Source organism: Pimephales promelas, chromosome 10 (genome assembly GCF_988280905.1).
Source record: "Pimephales promelas chromosome 10, fPimPro1.hap1.1, whole genome shotgun sequence".
Lineage (NCBI taxonomy): Eukaryota > Metazoa > Chordata > Actinopteri > Cypriniformes > Leuciscidae > Pimephales > Pimephales promelas.
This window is the reverse complement of record NC_142778.1, coordinates 18,746,091-18,759,136: the sequence shown is the minus strand read 5'-3', so window position 1 is coordinate 18,759,136 and position 13,046 is coordinate 18,746,091. Positions and strand designations below refer to the sequence as shown.

At 38.0% G+C, this 13,046-nt stretch overlaps 1 protein-coding gene across 1 annotated transcript; it reads right to left on the bottom strand.

Annotated features, from left to right (window-relative positions):
* Window positions 1–4,656: 4,656 nt before the first annotated feature.
* LOC120473745 (P2Y purinoceptor 2) lies at window positions 4,657–12,384 on the bottom strand. Its single transcript, XM_039663728.2, has 2 exons — window positions 12,284–12,384; window positions 4,657–7,658 (listed from the first exon to the last, which is right to left on the bottom strand). Exon 2 carries the CDS (start codon window positions 7,644–7,646, stop codon window positions 6,669–6,671), a length of 978 nt encoding a protein of 325 aa, XP_039519662.2. The 5' UTR covers window positions 7,647–7,658; window positions 12,284–12,384; the 3' UTR covers window positions 4,657–6,668.
* Between the last annotated feature and the right edge of the window lie 662 nt (window positions 12,385–13,046).

Here is a 13,046-nt window from a genome sequence, read left to right as displayed (position 1 = left end):
TTAGTTGATTATGGGAGCATTTTCCCCATGTATGTATGTTTTTATAGTTATTACAATAACTGGGTAATAACTTCCTTGCACCTACTGGAAAACATCAGTCATGCTGAGGTGTGAACGTAACCTCCATGTCAAGATCTTCCTCTTACAGAATTTATAGCGGAGTGTTCGTCACACAGATGAAAAGAAACAAGACGCTACAAAAGCTAAATTTCCTTCTTCCATAGTATTTATTGTTGTAATCGTTGTAATTCAGATGAAGCAAGGCTACAGTACTCAGGGGTATACAATCACAGTTCTTTTACTGATATTAACATGCACATTTTATTTAAAGTGAATTTTTATACGATATAAATATGTTTACAATCACTTATTGAAGACAGAGCTAGACATAGACGGCTGTTTGCAAAGATGAAGTAAAATGACAAGGTAAGGGGAAAACTCTCTGTTGCTACAATACTCTGTATTGTTGTTGCTTTTATTTATTATCATACAAATAATAATGTTGTTTTTTCTTTATATTTATGCTCTTAAAATAAAGAACCTTACTGCATTTGAGATCTGAAAATTCATTTATATGTGCAATAATGTTGTAATATAGCCTATACTATTTAAACGTTTGGGGTTGGATTTTTGATGTTTTTATATTGTGAAATATTACTTTGTAGAAACTGTTACACCGTTTTGAATGTAGAAAAGTAGAAAAAAAACATTGTTTTTGATCAATTTAATGGATCCATGCTAAGTAAAAGTATTAATTACTATTGATTCACTTAAAATAAAATAAAATTAATTCACACTTCAGTGCAGAAAATAGAATAAACTAACATCTTAATTATATAATTTTATAATTAAGGGGGGGGGGGTTACTGCTTTTTTTCTTTGCATGATTCTGTTTATGGGGTGCAATATAACATGTATTTGTGATTTTTCTTTTTTAAAAAGTCTTATTTTTCATAAACTTCACCTTTATTGTAAAGGGCAATTTATACTTCTGCGTACAGCGTAGCATATGCACAGACGCGTCCCATACCGCGTACCCTTCACCGTCGCCTGACGCGCACCTCCTCAAAAATGTAACTACACGTTGCGACGACGCGGACCGCAAGATCGGTGATTGGTCGGCTTGGTAGCATCGCATTTCCTCCTACGCATTTCCGCACATACCATCTCCTCCAACGTCTTCTCTCATTTCTGCCTTTCAGTTTTAGTAATTTCACTAAAAATAACTGTTTTTCCACCTCAATAAGCTCCAACTCCAACATGATCGAATAAACTCGTTATTTTTGTTTGTTTTTTCGCACAAAAAGTATTCGCGTCGCTTGATAAACATATAGTTGAGCCACGGTAGTCACTTGGGATATTTAAACATTTTCTTCATTTACTTTTTTGGGGCCGTCAAGAGGCAGTCCCTTAGGCAGCCAATGTGGTAGTTATACAGCTCTCAAATTTAATCAAAAATATCTTCATTTGTGTTCCGAAGACGAACGAAGGTCTTACGGGGTTGGTACAGCATGGGGGTGAGTAATTAATGACTTAATTTTCATTTTTGGGTGAACTAACTCTTTAAAAGATGATATCTCTGCTTACACTAAACTTTCAGCACGGCAACTTTGCAGATATTGTTCATGCACCAACAACAACATTACACGCTATTTAAAATGAAAAAAAGTGAAATCACAATCAAACAACAAACAAAAAAATCCTGTAATTTTTACACTTTTACATTTCATTTAAGTCCAATAAATACAAAACAATACAGCCTAAATTTAAACATGCTTTCTCTAAGATTGATATAATTACAGTCATATATAATTAAACATGATACAAGGCTCTCAATGTCAAGGAAGGATCCTCCGAAGCCGGAATTTCGAGGATGCTACATCATCGACGTCCGTCGAAGGACTGTTCCAATGTTGAGGATCTTCAGAATTTCAACCAAGGACTGAGTCCTTCTTTCGGAAAACATCCCATACACAGGAAAGAATGCATATGTGTAGCCTTCGTTCACACTCTCAAATCACCCACAATCCTATGCGCAGCTTTGCTATCTTGTTCAAATATAAAAAAGTTGAACGTTAGCATAGTCGTAACGACAATATGCTTTCAAATGTAAGTAAGTTTATGCTAAGTATAATTTAAGTTTTGCCAGTTATTTAATGTTTGTTAAACTATTAAACATACGGCTCAAGTGATTTGAAGAGGGGGGATTTAAAGCTGTTCCCTTTTACTGGTGATTCACTATACTTCATATAACGTTAACGTTAGCCTTTTTTGTTGATCACATATTTTACAACTGCATATTTTTTAACAGCTAGATGGACACAGTACTGTTCACTCAGATAATATAATAGTTTTTAAATTAATAAACTCCTTTTTAAATCAATATTTTGTGTCAAATTATTGATTTATTTGGTAGGTAGCCATGTTATAAGTGGGAAAATGTATAGCGAGGCGGTTGTTACAGCGAATACAACCCCTTCAGGGCAGGCTGATTCAAGACCCCTCCGCTAAGCCCGGAACACACCAAGCCGACGCCAACGAACTAACGCTGATGAAAAACAACTGTGTTGTCGCCTCTCGTCCGCTCTCGTCGAAGTAAAAAGCTGCACTCGAACACACCGAGAGAACAACAGGCGACTGTCAGCTAGAATGTGCGTTCTGCGCCTGCGTGTAATGAGCCAACTGTCTATTTCTGCAGATATATTAGTCTATATTTGTCATTCAAAAAGGAAAACCGACGCTGCCGGCTGCAGATACACATAATGTAAACAAAGCAGCGCGTGCTTACCGTTTTGAATATCAATCCTGCTAAACGCTTTCTTTATTCAACTCCGCTCATTGAAATATTCGCCAAGGAACACTCAGGTAAGATGACGTAACATAAGAACAGCCTTCTATCTTTACCATTTTGATTTAGCTTGCTGTTTTGCTTTTACTCTCGTGCACTGACTCTTTCACTAAGCTGAACAGCCAATCAGAGTTCTCTCTTTCCCCAACGGCCCGACGCCGGTTAAACATGTCGAATCAGTCGAAACAAAGCCAACAAGGACTTTTTTCAGCCAACGGCACGGAACCGTGCGTATCACACTGAGGAAACTTAGTTGGACGACGCACAAAATCTGCCAGACGGCCGACCGTCGGCTTGGTGTGTTCCGGGCTTTAGAGTTTGCGGGTTTGTATTCGCTATAACAGCCGCCTCATCCCTTACTTTTATTTATTTATTTCTATGAGGGCTGACAAAGACAAAATAATGGCTGTCAAGTGTGTTTAAACAGTGCGGTACAGCAACCAAACCAGTTGCACTACCATTTTTGCAGCGCCGAAAGCGGACCTTTCACTGATGTAATGACGCAATGACGTGCACTTGCTGGGCTGTTTCATTTACGTGTTCTCCGAATGCTAAAGAGGAGCCTCGTCTAGCCTCTGAAGGAAATGACTTGGAAGGACCCGTCCTGTCTGCTTGACATTGAGAAACACCTACAGTCTCTGATCGCATGCAGCTATGCATGCATATGGGTGGGTGACGTGACATGGCAATTTTGCTGTCTTCAGTGTCAAACATGTATGAGTAAAAAATATATTTGCCAAAAACCTTCTCAATATTGTGCAGAACATTATGCTTTATGGGAACATATTCAAAATTAAAACAGTTCATCACTAATTTTTTCAGAATTTTCAACCAAACATAACAAAACTCATATGGTGTGACTGTCCGGCACTTGTTTCTCAAATTGAGAACTTAAAACAAACTAAAAAAAATAAATGCAAAAATTCTCAAAAAAATACAGAAAAATAATACAGATGTCTATTTGTGAGCCTACTCTTTTCAAAGTCCAAGCATAATGTTTTGAGTCAGTTCTAATCAAAAAGATTTTGTCACACAAATCAAAATCATATGGTGCGACACTATTTTGGGATATTTAAACGGGCAACTGTTTTGACACCCTTGGGAAGTAGAGGATCTTCTTCAGCAATGTTGTACAGAACTAGCAGTGTATTGCTGCTGTACAACCTGAGGCAAGTCAGCTTTTTTATATTTACAATAAATCAGATCTTGTTGGCACTCTGACAAAAGTCCCACTTTCAGATGTCTTTTGGTGTGACACATTTTTTTATAAAAATGCAAAATAAATGTTATTATTTTGTCATAATTATATGTATATCTATGCTGCTTTGTTATAGCTAGCATGTTGTTAGCATGCTAATGTGTAGCTAAAAGACTCAATGTTGTGCTAAGTGCAGAAAACATCATATGGTGTGACACTTCATCATATGGTGTGACATGTCTGCCTGTCACGCCATATGATTTGATTGTCACACCATATGATATGAATTGTAATTCCCTGCATATATAACAATAAATAACAAAGTCCAATGTATGTTTTGTCCTTTTAAACATTTATTCAGGTCCATCATCACATAAAAGCTGTAATTATGATGTATGAATGTTTCATACTGCATGAAACAATATGGAGACAAAAATGGTTTTGTCTGGCCAAATAGGCGAGACTGCATTTATTATCAAGATCAGGAAGTTGTTCACCAGTGTTGTAGTTGAGACCAGCTCACTCGAGACCGAGACCATAGAGTGTCGAGTCCGAGTCGAGACCGAGACCATAGAGGGTCCAGTCTGAGTCGAGAGTCAAGTCTGAATCGAGACCGAAACGAGAGAGGTTGGATAACCTAAGGTTGGGTCTCAAACCAGACTTAAAGATATCTTCAAGAATATGTAAAATATTTGGTGGTAACAATAAAATTGGCTCCATACTCAGTAACAGTAAACCAAATATACCATGGAATCATGTACACTGTAATTGTAAAAAGGCCACATAGTGGTGTATAGGTAATTTTATTATATGATTTACAATTATTACAATCAAAAAGTGCTCTTTCACATGACTTTACTGCATACGAATTCTGTGTGGCTCTTATATGCAAACTGAATTATGGATGATAAGGCAGACATTTTCAATACACAGTTGAGCTAGAGGCTCCACATCACATCTGACCTGGGTCTTGCTGCATTTGCGTGCCGTGAACGTTATAGTTATAGTCGTTATAGTCGTTAGAGTCAGTTGCACACAAGAAAGTCAGCAATCATTGGACGTTTCAATCAAACAGCAATTTAAAGAAATATTAACATACAGTAATAATCATGACATATTTTGAATGGGACTCGAGTGGACTCGGGGATAAGTCCGAGTCCTAATATGTTCGAGTACGAGTCAATTCCGAGTCCATGACAAGACCGGGACCATTAAAATATGGTCTCAAGACCGAGTCCGAGTCTCGAGTACTACAACACTGCTTAACACAACCTCAGCAAGGCAGTCGGTTTGCCACTCTCTCCAAATTTGACTGGCTTATGTACAAAGTACATTGGAGTCTAGATTAACTCATTTGTTTGTGGATCCACTCAGCTACGCTGTATGTTCACGGTTCATATGGTATAAAAAATTGTTTGTTTTACTTATATTAATACATATTGCAGACCAGTTTTGAATTGAAATGAAATTTAATACACAAACATATGTTCATATGGCTCATACAATATAAAAAAAACGTTTGTTTTATTGATAAATATTAAATAAATCAATAAAATTTGAATATTACCTTCCAGCATTTACGAGTGGTTAAATATTCCCTGCCATATGAGTGATCAGTACTCACCAATAAGTAGGATAATACATGGTTTGCATTGACACATGGCGACATTGTCATATGGTGTGACACTATATCATTTGGTGTGACATTCCAAATTGTGAAAATAACATACCTTCATTAATGATAAAACCAGAAAATATTCATGGAATACATAGGAAATAGTATCAGCAAGAGTCACAAATACTTTTATAATTTTCTAGCAAGGTTCGTCACAATAAATAGAAAATATGTTGAAAGGCCGACGCCATAGGTCTCACATTGAGCAATGTTTTAGAAAATAATACACAAATTTAATTAATTTTCACAAAACTATAATGGATCACAGTTTAGTTGTGATAAATTACTTTGATAAAGTGAGTAACTTAAGAAAGGTATAATCCATTTTCAGTTTATATACAACTATTTTCATGTCACACCATATGACGATTGTACGCACTAATTCAACAAATTATCACATAAATTCTGATTCCAATTGAAAATTTAGAAACAACATATGTTTCTATAAAGATGAGAGTTAGTAGAACAAAAGTCAACCATTTTTATGCCTGTTATTTGAAATTTTTGAAAAAACACTTTTTTATGGTATATATGTCACTGACCCATATACAGTAATTGCAATTTGTGCAATAATCCAAGTTTTCTCATGCAAACCAGTAGATTTTTGTAAGGAACAAATAAAACCAAAATCATGTCATTCTCACTTCCACATTTTTAAACCAAGTTGACCACCATGACTTTGTCTCCAGACCATAAATGAAGGGGTATGTGCTCTTACATTACATGGTTTCGTTTACAAACTTTAACATATACATGAAACCTGTGCATTACGCAAAAGATTATTTCTTCTTTACATTGAGGAAAAAAACATTCCTTTAAGAAATTCTCACTAAACGTTTCTTAAAGGAACCAAAAAAATGTTTTTTTTTTCTCTGGCATCGCAAAGAAAACCCCCTTTTTTGAATCTTTTTTTTTATCAAGCTTTTTTCCCCCAAAGATCTTCATCTTCACTGTAAGGTTGAAAGGGTTTTATCAGACTTCATGCTCAATTTTTTGATGGATTTTCTGAAGCTCTGCCCTGCCATGAAGTAGAGGATGGGGTCGATGCAGCTGTTGATACTGACCAGAGGTCGCGTGGCTTTATAGGCATTGTTGGCGAGCCGAAGCATGTCGCAATTATGTATGTCCAGGTAGCGGAAGGTGTAGTATATACTGCGATTCAGATGGAAGGGCAGGAAGCACAACATGAAAGTCAGAAGCACAATAATGATCATCTTCACCGACTTTTGCTTGGAGCGTTGTGACATCGGTCCTTCGCCAACACTGGGTTCCTGAAGTTTCCTCACCATCAGCCCGTTGCAGACCAGCACCACCCCAAATGGTAGGACAAACAGCAGAAACATCACCACCGAGCTATAGACCACAAAGTGATTGAAGAGATCTTTGCTGGTGGTGTCGTGACAGATCAGAAGGGTACCATTACTTCTCGTCCTGGAGAAATAAAGGATCGGGGCCTGGAAGATGAGTACGATTGCCCATATTCCCACAGAAACAAAACGAGCCCGACGGCCGTTTATCCAGGACAAAGAGCGAACCGGATGGCAGATGCCTAAAAATCGGTGCAGGCTGATGCAGCTGAGGAAGAGGATACTTCCGTAGAGGTTTGTGTAGAAGAGAAAGCGAATCAGCTTACACATCGTCTCGCCAAATGGCCAGTCGTTCTCATCAGCGTAATAGTAGATCAGAAACGGAAGGGTGAGGATGTAAAGAGTGTCACAGACGTTGAGGTTGATCATGTAGATGGTGCTGGGCTTCCAGTTTTTGGTTCGAAATAAGATGACATACATGGCTGTGATGTTCAAGCCCAGGCCGACCACAAACACCAGACTGTAACTCACTGGGAGAAGAATGTACTTGAATTCTTCTTTTAAAGTACAACGATACTCACTATCATTGGTTCTTGGAGTATTGTTATGTGTTGCCATTCTGAACCAGATCTGTCAAAAAAATAAGACAATGAAACAAGGGGAAATCAAATTTAATAGGAAGCTTAAATGAACATGTTAATATTATATTTTTAGGGCTGTGCAAAAATTAATTGCGATTAATCGCATCCAAAATAAAAGTCTGTGTTTACATAATATATTTGTGTGTGCTGTGTATAATTATTTTGTATATATAAATACCTATGCATGCATGTATATATTTAAGAATTATTTGCGCTTAAATTCTGTATATATATATAAATACATAATCCATATTATACAAATATAAATATTTTATATATGAATAACGCATTTTCTTAAATATATACATGCATGTGTGTGTATTTATATATACAAAATAATTATATACAGCACACACAAATATATTATGTAAACAGACTTTTATTTTGGATGCGATTAATCGCAATTAATTTTTGCACAGCCCTATATATTTTGTATAAAAACACAGATAAAAAAGCTTTTAATCATCTCCTTCATGTCAACAAAACAATGTTAGCATTAAAATAACCCTGTTTTACGATGGAAAGAGAAAAAATGCCAAAGCTGTTACAGAATGAAAGCATTTTTTCAGTAGTGGTCGCTGCAATGCATTGGGTTGGAAAATATATCAGCGATGTAATATATGTCACATTGAATGTCACATGCTCTTGGACATGCGATGGGAGCGTAGACCACCTTGATTGTCGGTTGATATACGCCGCAGTCGCAGTGTTGTCCGTATGGACCAGTACATCCCTGCCCTGTTGCGGCCTCTTTAAGCGGCTCCGAGCGAGACGTACTGCCAGCAACTCGAGGCAGTTGATGTGCCCATGGCACCCCAGCAAGTGGCGGAGGCATCTGTGACCACCATAGCATGCCTGGAAAGCTGTTCCAAGGCACTCCTGCCCGTAGAAAAAAGGGGTTTGATTACGGGCTGAAAGTCTGGCAGCACACAGGTGAGATTGTCATCCAGTGAGTACAACGTTGCCATGCCCATCTCAGGACTCGGCCATGAAGCCAGTGCTGAGGCTGTCTCATATGAAGAAACCCAAGCGGTATTACTGCTGCTGCCGCTGCTATATGACTGAGCACCAGGTCCCTGTGTTCACATAACTGATCTCGAGAGTGTGCCAGTATGAGCCAGTCGTCAAGATAGTTCTCTCATTGTTTTCTCTCATTGGAAAATCCCCCTCTGTGACTTTTGTAAAGAAGCGGGGAGACAGGGATAGCCCGAAGGGCAGGACCTTGTGATATGCTCGACCCTCAAATGCAAAGCGCAGAATCAGCCTGCGTCAAGGTAGAATCGAGACATGAATGTACACACCCTTCAGGTCGATCGGCGTAAACCAATCTCAGGGACGGATACATTCGAAGATGCGTTTGACCTTTCTGTGTAGCATTTTGAACGGTAGCTTGTGGAGATTCAAAACACAAGATTCAAATCTTGCAGGTCTAAGATGGGCTGTAAACCAGCGCTTTTCTTGGGTACAATGAAGTAGGGGCAGTAAAACCCTGAGGTTGGTCATGGACCAACAGGGGAGTAAAGGAACCTGACTTTGTCAGTCTCATGTCCTAAGCCAGACCATTCACGACCCACTGACCATGCGGTCACCTTTGCCGCTTGAAGCTCGAGGTCCGACGTAGAGCGAAGTTCTTGGAGAACTTGGGGATCATGACCACCCTTGTAGAGGTCCTTCAGTGCCTTGGCCTGATAGATGTGTAACGCCATAGCATTTAAGGCAGAGGCGGCTTCCCCACAGACCTGGTAAGCCTTGTCGGTTAAGTCCGACGAGTGCTTACAGGGCTACAGGCCCAGGAAGGGACACACGGCTCCCCTTACCAGGTGGAGTTAGGGAGCAGTTGCATAGCAACAGCCTGTTCCACGGAAGTGAATTAAACTGCAATTCATCGAGTGGCCGCTTGAGGCTGACTGCAAAAGCGAGTCAAATCTGTATCTCCCCAAGTTAAAATGTCTAACTTCACAGCAGAAAAAAACATGTTTACAGCCTGGTAGCAGATAGTTGTTTTGGTCTATGTCGCTAATTTTGCCCTTTATGACGACTGTGAGGGGGGTGAATTTTTTCACAACTCATCTGTTTAAATGATTTTTAAGACTTAAAGTTCTGCATAATTAAGGGCGTGGCCACTTGAGTGACAGGTGCCGCTGCTTTCACTGCTAGTCGTTTGTCAGCTGTCTGTTAGCGTCACCCTCAGCTGTGTTTGTGCTTTTTCCGGGATTATTTCACACAATTTAATACATGTATTATACCTTCGCCCGGGCACGCCGTTGGATTCCGTCGTGTTGAGTATGGAGAGAACGACCAGCGCTGTATTTCCAGCTGTTTCCCTCACATGCACTAATGGATGACTGATGATTTCAGCGCATTCTCTCCGACCATGCAATAGATGCACACCCTTGAATGAGCGCAGATTTTTAGTGCATTTACTTGAACTTCTGAGGTAATATCTTTGGTTTGACCCATCTGAGAAACTGAGAGGCGGCCAAAATCAGGTTGACCACTAAAGTAAATAGTCTCACTTTTAGTTACGTCTTAACCTATTATAATATTTCGAAGGGCAAAAATATGAACTTTAACCATTGGCTTTACTTTTTCAAACAGCTGTCCCTTCAGCATGAGGGCAGTAGCATAGCATTAGCACCTCAGCTCCACAGCTCCCGCCTCTTTGCCCATTTTAATTTATCCGGTAGTGACGAGAGGTGACGCACTGCCAAGATGGCGACGGACGGCCCCGCCCACTTTAGGCTTCAAAAACGCTCTTCAGAAACCTATGGGTGACGTCATGGATACTACATCCATATTTTTTACAGTCTACTGTAACCCATCAAGGGTGGTGAGGTCTTAGGAGCCACTGGAATGGTTTCTGGCAATAAAAGGTGTTGTCCCCAAACCAGTGATCTCCTCATGCACCACTGGGAAGAAAGTAACTTGGGTGGGTAGTGGAGAACCAGCACAAGCCACCCCGAGAAACCAATCACGGTGGAGGATTCCACACAGGCCCGATCCTGTTGGCGGCCCGGGAAAGCATAGCCGTCATCTCCAACCCAAATCCTGGTATTGCTTTTAAACATAAATTTTGTAAATTTTGTTGTGTTGCAATATTTAAATGGAATAAGTGATCATTATGACATCTGTCTAGGATCACAGACCACACATGCCATTCTCTAAGAGGTGGTAAATGTCCACTAACCGCACACACCCATATTGATATTGTCATGCATATGGCAGACTAAAATTCCCGGAAAATTGTTCTTAACAGAGCGTCAAAGTAATTTCAATTGGCTTTTCCAAACTCAGGGGATGCACAAATGAGCTTTTAAAAAAGTACAAAATGGTTGTTCTGCTACTCATACAGCCTGATAGCACTCTCATTTATGCCACAAAATAACACATCATATTGATCAGAGAAGCAAATCAAGCCCCAAAGTATCTTTAAAATCTCCAGAGAATTTCTTGAGAACTTCCTCTTTATAATTTCAGCTAATTTTACAAGAAGCCTGCACACTTCCCACACTTTAACCTTTTATATGAAAATCTAGATGTTTCGTGAGCTTAGAATTATAAGGTTCTATCTCCGTTTAGGGTAGTTCTGAGATATTGAGCATCAAAGTTTTTACATCCCAGCTGGCAAAACTGTTACGTAGTATAATCTTCTATTATAGCTTTATCTATTAATCTTTCTTTTTTTTTTTTTTTACAAAAATAACACCACACTATAAACACGCATTAATAAACACCTAATGGATCAGATTATGTCAAAAACTCAATTTCGACCAAAAGCGGAGATAGAACCTTATAATTCTAAACTCACGGTTTGTTGTGTTTATGTGTGTGTGTGTGTGTGTGTGTGTGGGCATGATTGTGTATATATACACATACACATATATTTATTGATATATGTGTGTGTGTGTATATATTATATACTATGTGTATATGTGTCTTATAATACACACACACACACACACACATAATATTAACACAAGACACATTATATATATATATGATGTATTATTTTATAGATTATTTTATAGATCATTTATTAGTTTATTAAAGCAGACACATGATTTATATATATATATATATATATATATATATATATATACACGTGTGTGTGTGTGTGTGTGTGTGACAACCATTTTCAGTATAAATTATTTTATCAAATGCTTTACTGTCATAACTACTGGAGCTTACATTACCAAAACCTCATGGTCATGTTCTTCAGGAGGATTTAGAAATCTAAAGCAAAAAAAATCTGCTTGTGTGTTCAAAGAATCATACGTTCAATGTCATTTTTTATTAAAATGGCCTCAGACTTTTGAACTCCATATACAGTATACAAGTTTTTACATCTTTATATTGCAGAATGTCTAATGTTATTTTAGGATGAATCATTGTATTTTGCCATTCATTATTTTAATCAAGTTTTAAAGAATTATCCTCTAAATAAATTAATGATAAACAAGATACTCCAAAAAGGAGGAATTTTGATTGTTTTATTTTTATACCAAAATAAATCATAGGAAAGTCCAATAAGCATTATATAATGAAACAAATGAAATAAACATTTTTGTAAACTTCACATTTAGTAAGTAAAAGAGAAGTAAATAACATACTCACATGTGTTTTCAGCAGATACTTTCAGGAATTTCCCCTCGTGTTCTTTAAACCTGCACAGTCTTGCTCTTGCTCAGCTTGTTCATGCTGCATTTCTCCTTTGTAGGCAGTACTTCTCACGTCAACACAACTAAGCCTACTCCCATTGGTCAGAACATCATGCCAATCACTGCTGAGAGCTTCACACAACTAAATGTGGTGCTGTCAAATCGATTAATCGCATCTATCATAAAAGTTTGTAAATATACAATATGTGTGGGTATATGTACACAGACTACACACACACACACACACACACACACATACACACATATGTTTACAAACTTTAATATTAGATGTGATGTGGGGACTGGAGATGGAAAGTAGCCCTGGGGCTAATTCTGGCATATTTACATTACTGAAATGTTTATCGTATGTCCCGCTGCAACGTGATCTCATGAGAATACGTATGTATGTGTACGTAAAGTGTCGTTCTATCATACGTATACATAATTACGTTTTATATGCGCAGAAACGTATAATACTGACGTATTTACAGTACTAAAACGTAAAATATTTACGTATTGACAGCACAAAAACGTAATTTATTTACGTATGAACAAATCCACCGACGTACACATTGTACGTATCACAATTTATGCATATTAATATCGTAGCCTTATGTTTTGACTCTATTGCATCCCACTGTCTTATTAATGAAGTTTTCAGTCGCATTATTGATATAATACTCATAAATATTAACATTTTGCTCGTTTCGCCTGCATGG

What these genes read in the sequence shown, in the direction of transcription:
- LOC120473745 (XM_039663728.2), bottom strand. Translation starts at nt 7,646, where the DNA reads ATGGCAACACATAACAATACTCCAAGAACCAATGATAGTGAGTATCGT.